At 42.3% G+C, this 19,010-nt stretch overlaps 2 protein-coding genes across 2 annotated transcripts; both read right to left on the reverse strand.

Annotated features, from left to right (window-relative positions):
* Positions 1–897: 897 nt before the first annotated feature.
* Positions 898–12,157, reverse strand: slc34a1b (solute carrier family 34 member 1b). The gene is made up of 13 exons (XM_026358468.1): positions 12,125–12,157; positions 10,912–10,985; positions 10,621–10,806; positions 10,031–10,177; positions 9,614–9,757; positions 8,228–8,339; positions 7,522–7,717; positions 6,910–7,005; positions 6,705–6,753; positions 6,369–6,536; positions 6,066–6,182; positions 3,012–3,136; positions 898–2,641 (listed from the first exon to the last, which is right to left on the reverse strand). Exons 2-13 carry the CDS (start codon positions 10,970–10,972, stop codon positions 2,048–2,050), a joined length of 1,995 nt encoding a protein of 664 aa, XP_026214253.1. The 5' UTR covers positions 10,973–10,985; positions 12,125–12,157; the 3' UTR covers positions 898–2,047.
* A 1,667-nt stretch (positions 12,158–13,824) lies between these two features.
* LOC113160906 (SCAN domain-containing protein 3-like) lies at positions 13,825–16,211 on the reverse strand (the record flags this gene model as incomplete). Its single annotated transcript, XM_026358371.1, has 2 exons — positions 13,825–13,875; positions 14,538–16,211. Coding segments are annotated over 2 exons (1,725 nt in total), but the record flags the coding sequence as incomplete, so codon positions are not given.
* Between the last annotated feature and the right edge of the window lie 2,799 nt (positions 16,212–19,010).

A 19,010-nucleotide genomic window follows, 5' to 3' on the forward strand; every position in this document is an offset into this window, starting at 1 on the left:
GCATCATGGGTAGTGAAGCAAAATGCTTCAGAAGCAAAATCTGAGTGCTCAAATTAGTTATTGGAGAATGTGGCGTGACTCTGGTCCTACACATGGCAAGTTTTGCTTAAATGGCAGAAAGAAGCGACCTTTTGGCCTCTGAAGACACTACAGCAACTTCACCACCTGGAGAACGATGTACAACAAATGTGTGTGAGTGAGTTGTGAAGTAACAGGTTTCAGCGGTATAACAATAATCACTTTGCGAAAAGTGGGAAGAGTAGTCGCACAGAACGAAACACCTTGCATATTCGAGATAAGTGAAGAAAAAAGGTCACTTGGGAGTGTGTACGTGCAAATCACTGCAAATAACTCACGATAGCTTGTATTTAATAATGTAGAGACTGATAGAGAACAATGATGATGACAGCAGAAATCTTTGGCAGCTTCTGTTCCTTGCTGTGAATCCCCATATTTGAGGGTTTGGCAGGACCTGACCCTGCTGGATTCAAGCACTGATCCAAACTGCACCCACACAAGTGAGCATCAGCAATCAGATCAGCTCACACTCAGTGTATATTGCTATCCAATGGGTGTGTTTTTGTGACTGCATGCTGTAGCGAGTGCTGTGGTAGAGTCTCATTCTTGGCTCCCCTCTCCTTTCCTCTCAGCCTGCTCTCAAATGTCTCCAAGATTCAGCAGGATGATGCAAACTTCATCCAGACTGCCATGTCTGGCGGTGGTGATGGTCGTATCTCATTAGAAACACCAAAACTTTAAAGAGCGTGGCACGATCAAAGGTGATGATGAGAGGAAGCTATTTTTGTTGAAACAAAAAAAAGTGTCTGGAGTGTGAGTTTGCACATTAGCGAGGTCTTTGAACAGGGGAAAATAAAAGTCTTGCAAAGAAGACATACAGTATCTTCCTACTGAAAGGTGCTTTCATGTAAAACATACAAGAATGAATGAATTCTCCCTTTTTTGAACACCAAGTGTAGACAGATAATACAGTAATTTATTTCATGTACACTTTCAGCTTGTTTCCAAAGTGCTGTTCAAGAGAGTAATTTCATTGTCTGTCACCTTAAAAGGAAAAAGTCTGACTTTATTCTCTCCTACATCCACTGACTTTAGAGGGTTGACATTTTTTAAATGCATGATCAATTGTTTCGACACAACAGAAGAAAAAAACACATTCACACATTCAACAACACCTCCCAAGTGTACATACTCACCCACTTAGAAAAGCATTCACACACACACACACACACACACAGGCTACAACACATTCATACACTGCTTTGTAGATAACATCAAGTAGAGAGTGTGATGATATTCTTAAACTCATCAATTATTTCTTTGTTTATTAAATTTAATTGTTTGATCATTAGACGGTTTCCTTTTCTTTGTGTTGTGTTCTTTGAAAAACAAACTCAAGACTTGTTTCAAACTTTATACATACAGACATTAGTTATTACTAGACGTGTCTGGATGTTGTGAAAGAGACGTCTGTGAAGCTAATTTTTGGGAAACCATTTACAAAGAACAGCTCTATAGTGCCCCTAGTGGTCAAAACGCACAGTGTACAGTACCTTTAATGCAGTGACAGAATCGCTATTTATGCATTATATGTTTTTACCTTAAAAGAAACAGCTGGCAAAAAATCCCTTTAGTAGCTGCTCTGGGGCTTCGGGATGAAAAGTGCTTTGTACAAATAGAAACGTGAATGTTACATTATGCGATAATCAAAATGATTTAAAATAATGGAGAGCTCTAGAGCAACTCCTTAATGGAGCTTGCTGTGAAACTGTTTTGTCACCTTCATACTAAGGTTTGAGAGATTAACATGTCCATAGCCATAGAGCTGTTTGGTGTGGCTTCCAGTTGTACAACAATGATCTTACACAGCTCATGGTGTTTAGTTTGGTTTAAGTAGGATATCAACAAATATCAAACAATCAGAAACCAGAAAGTCAGTTTATTTTCAGCATTATAACCTGGTTTTCTCAATCCTATTCATCCCATAATACTGACAAAATGGGATGCAGATACCGTCTTATCAGTCCAGCTACAGTGGCGTACTGTTGCACCTCTCTAACCCTTTCAGTTTAAGCACCCGTACCCCTGGTCTGCTCTCATCCAGGTAGTCCAAGACTGGGTTGTCATATGCCAACTGTGTCTTTCTCTCAGCAGACTCTTTCTTTGGGTCGGTAGAGTTCATCTGTGTCGAGATGTGCTCCTCTTCATCTCCTCCCTGCGCTTCCTGGCATGCTGAGGTGCAGCAGACGGTTGCCTTGGTGATGAGGCGATCGAGCGGTTTGAGAGAGCGCATCCACTGGGGCAGGAAGTCCCAGTTCTGGAGCTTGGCCGGCAGGTGACGGGGGCTGCGGGACTGCATCACATTTACCATGATGATGAAGATGGTAACGCCCAGGAAAGGAGCCCCAACACCGGCCATCACCCGCCAGCCAGCCAACGAGAGGCCCAGCACCAGAGATGGAAGGAGTAAGAAGCAAAGGAGAAGGTACAAGACTGCAAACCAGCGGTACTTGGCAGTGCGCTCCCCAAGCACACGAGCCATTCTTATCGGCAGACGCATGAAAGGAAGAGGATACCACAGCAGAATGCCAAAGATGTTGAAGAAAAGGTGGCACAGAGCGATCTACATGTGAAAAAAAGATGACACAATTCAATTTCAATGTCAATTTGGGCTGAAACATCTACATGTAAATCAGGTGGTAACTATGTGGTAACATTGACATTGTCAGGAAAAGTGTTCCATCAAACCACAATCACCTGATGAACATAGATGTGTCTAAAGCTACAGATTTATGTATAATCCATATTCATAAATATACTAGTAAATACTAGATCTTTAGATACAGTTTTCTCACTATCTGCAATTCATTCTCACATCAGTGGAAAATATATTAATCAAATCTCTTTTTCCTCCAAATGAGAAGCTAGTGGTACTTCCTATTTCCTCAGTGTCCTGCAGTTTTGAATGGGCTGTTGTATCTGATGAAGCTTGCCTGTATAGCAGCTGCTAGCTTGTTCCCAGGACTGGCCAGAGCTGCCAGCAGGGCTGTAGCAGTAGTGCCGATGTTGGAACCAAGAGTGAGAGGATAAGCTCGCTCCAGACTGATCACACCGATACCTGAAGAGACAACAGAGACACACTGTTTTAGGTACATACTCTATCTATAATGGTAAAGCAATGATAACAAAATAATCTAAAATGATAAAATGATCATTAGTCAAACTCAAATTATACTTATCTACTACTACTACTTATCTTATATGTTGGAAGAAACTGTTTATGGTATAACATTCCTAATAGTTAGTAAAATCTCAAATTGCTGCTTTTATAGATAACAAGAAAGTAAAAGCACAGCAAGAAAAGCAAATATAAAGAGTTGTTTTTTAAACTATTTCAACTCAAATTACTTCTCAGATAAGTAGACAAAACATAAAAATTGTTATACTTGATGTTTAAAATGAACCAAAGCCAATATTTTAAAAAATAAGGACTCGCTGAGATTAAATAGTACTTTGCCAGATAAAATGACTCATGACAAGACGAGCGGCTGCCTGACAGTAACTGGCAACCAAAGAAGGACAATGCTGCTAAAGTAGAAATGATTACGCTCTCCCTGCTGGTCTCTAGTTTGTTTTCACTGTGTGATACTATGACATGGAAACAGTGAGGGTTAAAGGGGAAGTAAAGCTAGAATCCAGAGTAAAATAAACAGGAACATTTAACAGCTGTAACTATGTCTGCAGATTGGAAATCTTACTCTATGTGTATAGTTTCTAAAAAAAAAAAAAAAAAAAAAACATCTCACATTTATCACTGTGTAGCAGGCTGATGACTCAGTCATCACTGATTTTACATGCTTCATTTAGCCAGTGGCATACAGTGACAGCTGTGCAATATGTTCTTACAAACTTCACAAGACTCAATCAGTGGAAAAGAAGCGAGCAATGTGATGTCCTTATTTGGCCCATGGCAACAAGGCCAATAAGGGAACCTGAAGTTTTTTCTTGATAGTGTGAGAATACAAGGGCATTGATTAGTCATTAAATACATCATTAAAGCAACTGAGTTAACCTCTGGTCTGTGTACTGATTTTTGTCTCCTTGGCTTAGACATTTGCTTGATTTGTTCCTAAATAACTAAATGTAAATGTAAATGTAAATGTATACTAAACTACCCAGCTGCAGAACACAGTGGGCTGCAAAAGAAGAGTTTTACATGAAAAGCATAGAATGAATGTTAATCTAAGTAGGTAAGTAATAAGTGCACATTCAGTATGCAGTGGCTGTGATTTCAGACCTCAATTGGCAGAAAGAGAGTTCAGGCGAGTACAATGACTGATAGCCTCCACTGCACAGTGTGGCCCACTTAAGGAAAAGATCTGATACTAAGTACAGTTAGGTTCTAGTTTAATAAGACATTACAAGAGATGATCTCCCCGAAGGCCTCCATCAAATGAAACAGAATCATAACAGTCAAGATGAAAAGACACCTCACTTCAGTCAAACCCTCACTCTGGATAGATCACCCCTGGACTATAAGGAGCACACACAATATATCTGAACACACTTTAAGTTTGTGCCACAAAATCAGTCCCATACTTCCAGATGAAAGGGGCATTGTAGCTTTTTGGTCATGTTTGTGTTTCTAAGATTAAGCTTTTATTTTCATGTTTTCTGGTTGTAGGCATTTCCCCTTATTCATCGTCACGTAAGGATTAAAAATGAGACTAACAGTCATGCTGGTGAACTTTGATACATAAGAGCTTTGAGCTAAATGCTGACATCAGCATCATCATCACATGCACACAATTACAATTTATACATGCTGATGCAAGTAATGTGTAATGTTTACCATGTCTGCCATCTTTGGCACACCAGCAAACTAATATTCACTTAAGGGCTAAATGAAGTAAAGCTGAGGCTGGTGGGAATGTGATTCCTTTTTTAATGGACCTGGTCAAACTGAAGAGAGGCGTGTAATATCTATACCAAATATGGAAATTGGTTCAAAAATATCAAGACATTTCACCCACAGCCATCATGGTGTTGCTGAAGACATCAAAGACGTTAGGATTCATTGTGTGAGATGAATGTCTACACATATGGGCCCATCAATCAAGTGGATGTAGAAACTTTGACCTGCTGATGGTGATAAATTAAAAGACAGAGGGTCCTGAATTGGAAGAAGTAAATGTTTGCTAAACCACACCATAATCAGAAAAGATTTTTAACCCAACACTAAATATGTCATCTTCATGGTGGAACTAAAGGCAAACGCAGAAGATCCTAAAAGTCCAGGGTTCATTGTCTTAGAACAAGGTTTTATATTTTATGTGCATCAATTCAATAGTTGTTGAGATATTTCAGCCTGGGACAAAGTGGTGGACTGAGCATAAATGTGTTTCCTGAGTAAAACTCAAGTGTCAGAGATAAACTGGTTGTTTAACATGACATGCATATGTCTGATACTGTAAAAATAAAAAGTGATGCTGCTGCAGGTTGGAGACTTGGTCACAAGTGATGATGCACCACACAAGGTTAAACTGATCATATTTAGCACTTTATTGGCTGTGGGAGTTTTAAACTGCTGTCTGTCAGCAAGAAAGACACAACATGTCCAAGAGAGTTTAAGAAAGTATATGTTTGTTCCGTGGTGAAAGTATGTTGTCTATCTTAAGTCACTAAGAAGAGCCCGTCTGCAAGATTCCCCAGAGAAAAAGATATAACGTGTTTACAGACCTCTGCTTACTTAAATGAATTTGGATTCACAATGCTAAAATGTACAGTATCTATACATTTATTTGCTTCGCAAACAACATCTGTCATTTTACTTGAAGCAGATGTTGGCATTATAGAACATTTTGGTTTCTGTGTCAGTGACGCCATCATGTTTAATGTCTAACAGATGAAAATGATATATGTGTTTGTTTTTAGTAACATAAAGTACAACCTCTATGCTGTCACTATCATTTATTACATACTATTGCCACTATTATTATTAATAACGTGTCATAGTTTGTACACATCCAAAAGCATAAATCACTCACCTACCAGGGGAGTCATGGCTGAAGTAAATACAGAGCTACTCTGGACCACAAATGTCACGCCTGCACCCACAAGCATGGCCATGTACCCTGACAGCCATCCAAATGGATATGGCAGGTCTGTTGTGAAAGAACAGAGTACACAGATGACAACATGAGAAGATTCTGTTACTTATAATGAAGCCTTTTTCATATAACGTGCATTAAAAAGCAGCTTTCTTGGCTTAATTGCTCATGTATAAACCTGTATTCTGCATATCACACTGCTAGTGGACAAAATCTCCCGCAGCTCTAAGGCAGGCCCACCTGTGTTGATGACTTCATGGATGACCTTTGCTACTTGGCCTTTAAGAAGAGAGTTGAGCAGCTTGACCAGCAACAGCAGACAAGTGCAGAGGACGGCCAGGGAGGCTGCCAGGAGAATCAGACCCACGGTGAGGTCTGATAGTGGGGTAGAAACAAACAAATGCCTACCTGCAGAGAGACAGGACCAACAGTGGTCAGTATATTACTCCACAAACACACAGGTCCACTACTTATTTAGGGACCACTTAAAAAAATAACCCATACGTGCAATATATAGAGATTCAATTCATAGTCATTGTGCAAGGCTGGGCGGGTTTTCAGTGAGTGTGAGCTTACACTTCACTCCACTTGTGCCACAGTTTTCAGCGCTGATATTGTCATTGGTCTGTAGAAAGAAAGGAAGAAAGAAAGACGGAGCTGTGATGAAAACACAAATGAGCAACACGGTTTTCACTGGCAGCAGCGACAGACTCTATTTGGCGCCAGCGTGTGACACACTGTGTCTGCATGTGCAGGCGACAGCAGTGGAGACATGCATTACCATAACAAGGTCAGTCTGGCACCATTCCTTCACCAGGCTCCTGTTCCTCATGCCCTCATTTCCCATGGCAATACCCGTGATCACACACTTGTCTAGCTGGGGGTGAAAGAAAAAATACTTTTTAGTTTTCAAGTTTAGAGAGCTTTATATATATATATATATATATATATATATATTTTTACTAGACATCAGCCTCCTTAGTTGCTGTACACTATCTCTGTCAAGCTTTTTGCTATCACCTCTACCACCTGAATTTAGAGCACTTTCCACAACAATGGCCTCTTGATTGAGACAAGAGTAGACAAAAGCAGCTTATTTCCAGCTAGAAACCGGCACATTTTCTGGCTAAATTGACAACTGCGGCTGGAGACTAGTTAATTGCACTCAAATGAGCTTCATTTACATGGTTGTCTCTGGGTGACACTCCAGGATATCAAGTTGACAGAGAGGCTAAAGCCTCTGAAGTCAGCATCTTAAACAGTTTATGGTTCATGTGAAATAAAAAATAAAAAGTCTTGTATTGTCAATGCATAATTAGACAATTACTGATCATGGAGGGTTTTAGCAAACACGTCCAAGTTACAAATGTGGTGATTGGCTGAGCCGTTTTACCTGTATAATGAGCTTGGTGACTGGCTCTGTGATGACCTTGAGCAGCTCGGGTGCATCTTCCCCAGGCTGCAGGCTGAAGCAGGTGACGAGTAGGTGCGACAACTTGGTCATGATGCCGCTCACCACCTCCAACGGCAACAAAGCCAAGACCGACAGCCAGTTGAAGCAGTCGTGGATTGTCGCCCCAGCAAAGGCACTGCAGTGGGTCACGACAATATTCTGTGATGAGGTCAGGCATCAGCACGATCAACTACTCAAAATGATTGCTTGTTAATCTGCTTTTCGTGGCTCAACTTTTTTTTTGGACGTGTGATGTAATGAGCATTTGAGTGTTGACGCAGTGTGTGAGTGTATTATGAAAGATTCATAAATTACGTTTATTTTACCAGACACGGATTAAGAATCGTGCCATCTGTTCGGTGCTGTATCTTTTCATGCCAAAGGGTTACTGGTGTGGGATCAGTGTGGATTGGTGCCATTATTGTCACTGTTGTAGAAATTGCACTCGAATGAAGGCTGAAGCACAGAGGCATCCAACAGCTGTCAATGCTTTCTCTCTCTTCCTGCATTCTGCCCTGCACTTTTAACACTTCTATCCTTCTCACCTCCATCTCCCCACTCATCCTCTTCACTTTTCTATCTCTGTGTCTTCATCCCTGCTCTTCTGTCTACCTCATCCTGTGCTCTGCCACCTTTCTTCACTTACCGCTGAAACTCACTCCTCTCTGCTGCTTGCATCATGGCAACTATGGTGTTTGTGACTGAAGTCCCAATATTGGAGCCCATGATGACAGGAACAGCCGACCTCACTTCTAATACTGTGAAATGAGACCACATAAAAAGATGTGTTTTACCAAACAAAACATGATGATTTCTACACCGATGAGCCACAGCATTAGTGGCGTTAATGTGTGGCACTCTGACTGGTCTGTGGTTACAAAGCCCCATACACATAACACTGGCCAGACTGATTAAACATTAAAACTGCCAGGTGACATTAATATTGTTAACTGTGATTTGCCGGTGAGTGGAGACAGCTTAGCCTTTACACTTTGCTGTGAGGTCTGTTGTTGAGTGTGTCACTAATGATGATGAACTAGACAACACACAAATGCACACAATCGTACAGACACACATCTATTCCCTTTTCTTTCTCTCTCTCTCTCTCTCTCTCTGCTAATTACCTATAATCTTCCTTCTCACTCTCCTACAGAAAGGCTTTGGAAGTAGAGCGGCAGCCCCTGCATACTGATTTCATTCCCCTTAACCACACTGACGAGAGAGAGGAGACCACAGAGGCTGCACAGACAGGTCATAGCCTTTCAGTGTATTAGTATTATGAGACATAATAAACTATATAATGACTGAAATGCAGGGACATCATGGGATATGAAATGATTTATTTGATTACACCTCTGATCCCAGTCTGACCTGCCAGAGTAAAATAGTTCTTAGGTGCATTTTTACAAATAGCCACCACTGCACTGGTGTCTCAGGTCAGTCAGTCATTGTGCGATCATAATCCCGTATAATGAAGACGACATTAGGCACAGTCGGATCATTTTAATTACATTTAAAGGATCATGCAAATCAAATCTCCCTAATTACTTCAGTGAAACACAGCTAGCTCAATCCCTCAAGAAATCCTCACATATGAGTTACAGTATTTTCATTAATTTGGTCTTTAAACTAAGTAAAACAGTAAAGGTCAAGTAGCACACTATATCCTCCATAGGGAGAACAGCATGTGTTTGGGCTGGGAGCTAGAAAACTGGGATAGTTAGCATAAACCACAAATTAATTAGAAATTAGAATGAATTTGTTATTGCCACAGATGCACCATGGGCGTTCTGGGCTTTTTATGTTTTGTTTAGTTTTTATTGCTGTGTTATTGTTTTTCTGTTTACTGCATTTACATTCAAAATAACAGCCTTCAGAGATATGTAGTGTATATCTCCCCGGGTGTACAGTGCCTCACACACACACAAACACATCCGTCACGTGTCCGTGCATTTATATAAAACTTAGAAGAACTCATGCTACAGTATGCTGGTGCTCACAGATGTACGCAACCTTTTGTGTGCCTACTCACGTCCGGAGGCCACCAGACTGACGATGATAGAGGTGGAGGTTGATGAGCTCTGAACCAGCACAGTGACCAAGATCCCCACCACAAGGCCCGCCACGGGGTTAGACAGCACCGCATTGTCCTGGAAAATGTCCCCTGCCACTTTACCTGGTTAAATATGCCACCCACATACACACAGATACACACACACACACACACACATGAAAATACTGGTCTGGTTGCCGGGAGCAATGTTAAACAAGACTCAAACTACTTGTTTCCCTGTGTCCAAAAAAGGTCACCAGCTTTGTGGTGCAATATACAGCAGGGACACACTGGGACTGTATGAGATGTTATGCAGTGACTCATTTATTTGTCAAACATCAACTAGCTGAGCCACTGTAAACCCACTGAAGGGCCAGTGAGGGTTAAGGTACTTACCCCCTGCTAACTGGAAGGCCGAGCTCAGAGTGTCCAAGGAGCAAACAAAGAGAAAGAGGAGTATGAAGAGGAGAGGGATCTTGGACAGATTGAAAAGGAGTTGTTTGATTTTGCTTGAAGTCACAGCAGTGGTCTGATGAGGACTATCTGTTTGAAAACAACCAACAAAACAACAACCAGGCAAAGCTTTAGTCTCACAGTGTGAAGCTGACCTAGTTTAAAATCTGTGTATCTGTGTATATATATCACAGATAACACAAAAATGTTGCACGTCTCTGGTCACTACCACACTCTGATTATTGTCTTCCACATGAGTAGATAACCTCCGTAAGCAATTCTACATGTAGAGAGCAAAGCCATCTGACATACTACATCACCCATGTGCAGCCAAATACTGCTGAGTGACGGCATGACTTCGCATTTGTTGCCCAGACCTCATGGTCCCACTGGCTCAATGTGTCTTTGAACACGTCCTTATCTAATGAGCACGTGGTTCAGCTTCTGCTGTCGGTATTTGTCTTTCAAAACGGTCAAAGGCACTGCCAACTCAAGAAATGAATGTGTGTCTCCTGTGCGCGCCGCTCTTGTACCTTGCTCTTTGGGAAGTCTGTTGGCCTGCAGCTGAAGTGAAGGTTTGCTGTGGTGGTGATTTGTATGTTGGTTATAGCCCTCGAAGCTGCTGCTGAGGTCAAGGGTGGAGCCGATACCAGACTCCCTGTCCTCCTCCAGCGGGAGTTTGGGATTTGAGGAGAGCTGAGTGTCATGCATCCTCAACCCTGATAACAAAGAGCCAGAATGCACACTCAGGTGGTAAAGATCAGCTTCGAAGCATCACAAAGACATAAAAAGCAGAGAGGTGGGAATTGAAACTAATAAGTTACCATTGTAGTCGAGCTCTGTGCTCCTTCCAGAGGACACTATAGTTATGGTGCGAGAGGACATGGTGTTTCGAGTGCTGTGTGGAGACATGAAGGTAATTAAAATCACAGGATGACACCACAGCACAGGGAACAAATGTGAAATTGAATGTGTTTATCAGCCACCTGCAGCAGCAAAAGGAAACCCAAGGAGACCAACTTGTCTGTATATAAACCCATTTCTCACCATGCTGAGATCAACAGACAAGCAATTAGGAGAGAACAAAGGCGGCTCATATTGTTTGTAATTGGCAGCTGTCCTTGATTTATGGTCAGATCCCACCCTTGAACCATATGCACTGCGAGGCATCATCTCGCCTCGCGACCAGCGACCGCCTGGCGGAATCACTACACTGAGGAAACATCATGCCCGTAACTTGTCATGTGCCATTTCCTGCAGCTGCGCGTCGACTCTTAAAGGGACTCTCCAGCCTCTATAGAGCAGCAAGTCTCCTCAAAGGTTTTCAAGCTGTTCGTTTAAAGACAGCACCCCCACCAACCCCACCCCCCTCTTTCGTGTGAGCCACTTTGCCATATTTTGGGGACTCCAGTGGAGGAGGGAGTACTAATGTGTCTCTTAAAAGCAAAGAGGATGGAAGTGAGTTCAGTAATTACAGCAGCTGAGATTACAGTAATTACAGTCACTGCATCATTTTCATTCTGTGTGGCATCCTCTCAGCAGGTTCCGATGTACACCGAGGCCCCGTCAACATATGTACATCTGTGTGTATGTGGGAGCATGACGAGTTCCATAGATTGCAGCTGAATTAACTCTGAATGTGCGTATTCTTGCTTGTACTAGTGAATGAGATCCTTTAATCTACCCCACGCTCAGCTGTTTCTGTGCCATGACTCACATTTCTATATCAATGTTGTTTATGCTTCACCGAAACGTTCTTCATTTAGTATTAAAGTATTAAAGTAAAAGCATTAATGAAAGATTTAGTAGGTGTTGTCTGTGAGTGATGTCTGACTTGTCAGTATTTTCTAGATGATGTTTGAGCTGCAGGCTCCACCGCTGCTAGATAAAAGGCTAGAATTCGATTTAAATCAATTATTCATCTTAAACAACAGAAAGCATCAATACTAATGATAGTGCTCTCAACACATTATTTCAGCAAATACATCATTTATCATCAATATTTTGCACAGTGATATGTTCAGTGTCTTATCTTACCTTGTCTGAAACTGTCTTAGGTGTTGATTATGACCCCCTGGGAGGAAAACTATCAGACTGAGGTGTAAATCCTCCTTAAATAAGCTACCTGGAGGCATCAGGAGGCACATCCCATCCTTTGTGGTTTAACTTGCTCCATTACTGGAGACCTCATTGTTAATCAATAACACAAAGCCTTAACTTGATGATGCATAAGTCAGGAAAGCACGTGGATGATGAATGGTGTTTGTTCAACCAGCTATTTTTCCACCTGATTCGGGGCCAGATAAAGATTCCAAAGCGAAGATGCCTGTTTGATGTGATTAATGATCCCCTGTTGTTTCAGGTGCTCCTGCTTTCACATGAACATGTTGGAGAAATCTGACACCTAGTGGTAAACGTTGGACAAACGCATCATTTCTGCAGGCTTTTCTCAAGGGTTCACGTTTTTCACACGGCTGTTTTTTAACCACTGAACTGCAGCCCGGCCGAGATTAAAGCAGAGTATTAAATGATCATTTCTTCCATGAGATAAGTCAGTGGAATTATGTCAAGCACGCACAGATTAATCTGCTGGGCTCGTGGAGGATGTTCAGGTACTTACAGACTTTGCCAGGAGTCAAGATCAAGCATGTTGTGATTAGAAATGAGCTATCAGGGAGATTTTGCTTCCTCTTAACACACACGCAAACCCACATTTACTTACACACCCCACTACCCAGGGACAATGTCCTCCTCACCATGGGGGGAAACTGCGATGGCCCATGTAACAGTGTAATTGTTAATAATTAGACCAGCTACAGTTCTGTCATATCAGCAGTGTTTTCAACCAAATATGCCAAAGCTGCTGACCCCAGAACTCACAGGAGTAGAACTTAATAACCCTTTAGATGAAGTTGGTACTTTCCAAACTGTTGTGATAGCTGGGAGCCAGAGAGACACACACAACAGCACTGCTGCACCATGGGCAATTATAAGCCTCCACACACGCGGCGGTGGCTAAATCTACTGCTGCTAATCCCCTCTCCAGATGTACGAGACAAAGGAAAGTTGCTGCCACTGCTCAGCCTGAGAATAAACCAACAACTGACCACTAGGTCGGCAACGTAGCGCCACTAAAACACTTGTCACTCAGTGTGGTGTAGGTGCACGATGTTAGTCCTGTTTTAATCTTACACTGAGGAAACCCACGATGCTTTCTTAAGAAAAAGAGTCAGACATTCACCTTTTCTGGCTGCTCATGGAATATTTACTGTTCTGTTACTTATCCATGATACAGAATTAAATATATTTGGAAAAACAGAGCTGTATGTGATCGTGGACCTATGGATAGTGGTTGCTGCAGCATCTTTGCCCCCTACATTCTCCAACACCAGTGTTAAGGCCCAGTTTACAGCTACTTAGATAAAGAGAACAGGTGGCTACAGCATCACTTTAATGTCAATGCACATACAGTTTGGTATGAATACGATTGTCACAGTACAATGAAACAACATCATGATGGCCGTCGTCTTGGTCACGTACAATTGTCTGTTTGTATTCAGTTTTCTCTTTTTATACATTTTCTTTCATTGCTTGCATGGTTCATAATCTTATTTTTTTTTTATTATCATTATTGTTTTATGTTTCCCTGTGTACATATGTACATTTTATGCATGTTGTGTTTTTGATCATCTTCCAGCTTAATGGCCATTTTATTGGCCTGTTGATCCTTTTATGTATCACTTCAGTTCTTCGGTGGAGGAGGACGTGTCAGAGCTGTCAGCACACTCCTGCAGCGCAGGGAAACAAAAAAAATATAGAAAAACAAAGACAGTTAAACAATGCAAACATCATGAAACATACAATAACACTACAGCTACTGTACAGAAGCACCTAGAATAGGGGTATTCAACTAAATTTTAAAGAGGTCCGGTTACACACATTTTTTGGAAGCAAAGGTCCAGAGGATTATAATGTAACTATTTACTGCAATATATTATTAAGTAACCTGCATGTAATCAATACTTGACTATCAAATCAAATTAATTCAGTACAATTTAAAAACCTTTTGACAAATTTATTGTATTGTAATGTCAAACTGAGCATATATTTACAATGTTGTCTAATTTATGAAATAAAAGCAGGGATGCTTATCAAAATAAGCAAGAATACAAATTTTCAAATAAAGTGCCTAACTTTGAAAAAATAAAATAAAGGAAGGAAAGGCATAAAAAACTTCTCTTTTACATCTTGACTCAAAAGTCTCAACCAATTTAACAGGTAAAAAATCTGAACATATCCCAACAATTGAACAGTTTTAGAGGCTCGTATTTTTCCCCTCATATATTTAACTCCCCCACTTTGTTGCTCAGTGAGAAAATTGAGCTCTAGCTTGTCCTGCTAGAATTTTAAACCTGGGCTTGAATGGAGTTAGGGCCATTCTCATACACACGTGGAGGTGTTCATTGGTTAACCTGGAACGATATTTCGTCTTGATTATGTTCATTGTAGAGAAAGCTGCCTCGCAGTTGTGTGTGGAGCCAAACATGGTCAAGATGTACAGAGCTACTTTCCTTAGATCTGGGAAAGCTGTCTCAGGGATAATTTGAAGCCAGAAAGTGAAAGGTTCAGTTCCCACAATCTGCTCTTTCAGGGCCAGATCTGCTTGGAGATCAATCAGTTGTATTTGGAGAGGCCCAGCATTTGCCCATTTAAAGTGCTGTGTGACTTCCTTTGAGAACCCCCTGACATCTGTGATAAGAAATGGGTTCTGAATGAACATGGTGAGCTGCTGTCCAAAGCTGAAACTGTCAAAGCGGTTGCTGAAGTTTATAATCATGTTATCAATAAAGTCAACAAAAGAAGACACATCTCTCTGTCCCTGAACTTGTTCCTGCACTGCTGGAAAGTGTTCACAGTCTGCCTGCAGGTCTTCCTTGAACACCTCAAGTTTCCTCTGAAAGGAGCGGATAGCTCTCAGTAGCTCACAGATTGAATTGTCCTTGCCTTGTAGCCTCAAATTCAGTTCATTCAGATGGGAAGTTATATCAACCAAAAAGGCCACATTGTCCATTTGTTTCTCATCTTCTAAAAAGACAGAAAGCTGTGCTGCCTTCTGATTTTTGAGCTGTGCCAAAAAAGATGCTACTTCCCTCCTAATGGACCAAAAACGTGCCAACACCCTGCCTTTGCTGAGCCATCTTACATTGTTGTGCAGCAGAAGATCATCTGCATTGGCATCAACTTCCCTAAGGAATTCCCTAAGCATGCGATGCTGGTACGAAGAGGATGCCCTGAGAAAATTGATCATTTTCATCATTGTAATCATCACCTGGGCATGCTCGTCTGACAGGGAGGCACACAGGACAGATTGATGAATGATGCAATGGTAGGCTATGAGCTCAGGATTGTCCTCTTTCAGTCTTGCTACAGCTCCCTTCTCTCTACCTATCATAGCAGGGGCTCCATCTGTGGTTATTGAAACCACTTTTTTTGGCTCTACTCCTCTCTTTGCTAACATCTCTTTAATGGCCACGTAGATGTCTTCTCCTCTAGTACTTGTCTTAAGGGGAGTCACACCTAACAGGTCTTCACAGAATGCTTTCTGGTCAGTGTTGAAAAACCTGACATACACTAACAGCTGAGCATTGTCACACATGTCAGTGGACTCATCCACAGCCAAGCCTACACATGGTGCCTTTAGCATGGCTTCATCTAGCTGGGTTAACACATCATATGCCAGAATTTCACTTTTCTTTGTAGCAGATGATGCTGACATGGGTATTTGTTTTATTTTATCACATAGCTCCTGTTGATTCTTTCCTTCAAGTAACGTTTCAGCTACTGCACTCATGCATTCTTGGATAACCCCTCCATCAGTAAATGGCTTTTTGTGTTTACCCAAAATCCAAGCGACTCTGAGGGAACATTCGTGAGCACGTTGTTGTGCAGTGAATGTGTGGCTCAAGATCCTGGTGGACTGGTCATATTGGGATCTGAGACTTTCAACTTTCTTTGATCGCACTTCTGATTTCAGTGGGTACATGTGTTCAAAACCTTTGTGTTTTGTTTCATAATGCCGTTTGACATTGGCACTTTTAATAAGAGCCACACTTTCTGAACATATCAGACAGACAGGTTTAGTGCTCCCAGTAGGTAATATGAACAGAAAGGAGTCTGTCCATTCCGCATTGAAAACTCTATTTTCACTGTCCACTTTTCGCTTTTTTGACATTTTTATATTTAACTCTTCCTTTTTCAGTCTCACCGTCCCTTTATCAACTGTCTCCTCTCTGTTGTCAATATCTCTCCTCTCTGTTGTCTGTCTCTCTCCTCTCTGTCGTCTGTATCTCTCCTCTCTGTCGTCTGTCTCTCTCCTCTCTGTCGTCTGTCTCTCTCCTCTCTGTCGTCTGTCTCTCTCCTCTCTGTCGTCTGTCTCTCTCCTCTCTGTCGTCTGTATCTCTCCTCTCTGTCGTCTGTATCTCTCCTCTCTGTCGTCTGTATCTCTCCTCTCTGTCGTCTGTCTCTCTCCTCTCTGTCGTCTGTCTCTCTCCTCTCTGTCGTCTGTATCTCTCCTCTCTGTCGTCTGTCTCTCTCCTCTCTGTCGTCTGTCTCTCTCCTCTCTGTCGTCTGTCTCTCTCCTCTCTGTCGTCTGTATCTCTCCTCTCTGTCTGTATCTCTCCTCTCTGTCGTCTGTATCTCTCCTCTCTGTCGTCTGTATCTCTCCTCTCTGTCGTCTGTATCTCTCCTCTCTGTCGTCTGTATCTCTCCTCTCTGTCTGTATCTCTCCTCTTCTCTCTCCTCTCTGTCGTCTGTATCTCTCTCTCTCTTCCTCTCTGCTTCTCTCCTCCTCTCTGTCGTCTGTATCTCTCCCTCTCTGTCGTCTGTATCTCTCTCCTCTGTCGTCTGTATCTCTCCTCTCTGTGTCTGTCTCTCTCCTCTCTGTCGTCTGTATCTCTCCTCTCTGTCGTCTGTCTCTCTCCTCTCTGTCTGTATCTCTCTCCTCTCTGTCGTCTGTCTCTCTCCTCTCTGTCGTCTGTATCTCCTCTCTGTCTGTATCTCTCTCTCTGTCGTTGTCTCTCTCCCTCTGTCGTCGTCTCTCCTCTCTGTCTTATCTCCTCTCTGTCGTCTGTCTCTCTCCTCTCTGTCGTCTGTCTCCCTCCTCTCTGTCGATCTCTCCTGTCTCTGTCGTCTGTCTCTCTCCTCTCTCCTCTCTGTCGTCGTCTCTCTCCTCTCTGTCGTCTGTCTCTCTCCTCTCTGTCGTCTGTCTCTCTCCTCTCTGTCGTCTGTATCTCTCCTCTCTGTCGTCTGTATCTCTCCTCTCTGTCGTCTGTATCTCTCCTCTCTGTCTGTATCTCCCCTCTCTGTCTGTATCTCCCCTCTCTGTCTGTATCTCCCCTCTCTGTCTGTATCTCCCCTCTCTGTCTGTATCTCCCCTCTCTGTCTGTATCTCCCCTCTCTGTCTGTATCTCTCCTCTCTGTCGTCTGTATCTCTCCTCTCTGTCGTCTGTATCTCCCCTCTCTGTCTGTATCTCTCCTCTCTGTCTGTATCTCTCCTCTCTGTCATCTGTATCTCCCCTCTCTGTCTGTATCTCCCCTCTCTGTCTGTATCTCTCCTCTCTGTCTGTATCTCTCCTCTCTGTCGTCTGTATCTCTCCTCTCTGTCTGTATCTCTCCTCTCTGTCTGTATCTCTCCTCTCTGTCGTCTGTATCTCTCCTCTCTGTCGTCTGTATCTCTCCTCTCTGTCGTCTGTATCTCTCCTCTCTGTCTCTCTGTTATTATCGTCTTTCTTTATTAATTTCTTTCCAACCTCAAACTTTCTCTCATCTACTGTTGAGTCGCTAATTTTACTGCCTACGATCCACAGAATCGATTGGCTAAGTGAAGTCACGTGGGATGGCTTAACTCGCATTCAATTGGCCAATGCGTCTTCGCGTCCACTAAATATCTACCGTAACGATCGCAATAGCTGCGCCGTCTAAATTTAACGTGTCCCGCTAGATTTGGAATCAAAACGTTCGGTTTGGTCTGTAGCTCCGGGTCCGTATGGGACAGCTTCTGGGTCCGGATCCGGACCGCGGTCCGCCTGTTAGTGACCCCTGACCTAGAAGATGAACATATTCAACCTTATTCTCCATTTTATGTGTATTGAAATAAATGGAAATTCAAAGCTCACCTTCACTCTTTCCAGCTCTGGTCTGCCTGGGAGGGACTTTTGTGAAGAAAAGGCCTAAGATCAAATAGACCAGTCAGATTCCATCTTATTAGCGCCAGAGTAAGCAAAAGATAAGAAATAAGAAGTGCTATGAGTTATAAACGCTCACCTTCTTTGATTGTTGCATCTCCTCTGTGGATTTAGACCTGTTCTTCATGTGCTTCTGAGGGGACGTAGTGGTGGGACTCTAGAGACACGGAGGTTTGTATTACACATGAGCACAATGATTCACATTCCTTACTTATTAGGTTTCTCTACACACCTCATTTGTCTTCGGTTCCATGGCTTGCTTGAATTTATTCTCTGGAGAAGTGGAGTACAGACTGTACTGAACTGAGGTTTAGGATGGATGATGTCGGCTGGATACTTTTTGGCTGCACAACTACAAATGCAGAGAAGGGAGAGAGTGAGAGGGAGAGAGGGGGAGAGAGAGAGAGCATTTTGGTGGTTGAATACAAGGCTGCTGACAAACAAAACTAAGAGAGCAGCATCTCATTAAAAAAAAAAACTCTATTTTAAATATTCACAGTCTAAATTACATATAAGCAAAATGTTATTCTGATCCCCGATTAATTTTGTCACTTCACAATGCCAGCAAGTCTGCAGTAATCCCATTATTTCACTAGATGGCGTCTCTGACTCAGAGACCCACTGTTAGTGCATCTTCACTGATCTAAATGTTTGGTTGTATTCTTTTCTTCAGTTTATCC

Source organism: Anabas testudineus, chromosome 10, assembly GCF_900324465.2.
Source record: "Anabas testudineus chromosome 10, fAnaTes1.2, whole genome shotgun sequence".
NCBI classification, from domain to species: Eukaryota; Metazoa; Chordata; class Actinopteri; order Anabantiformes; family Anabantidae; genus Anabas; species Anabas testudineus.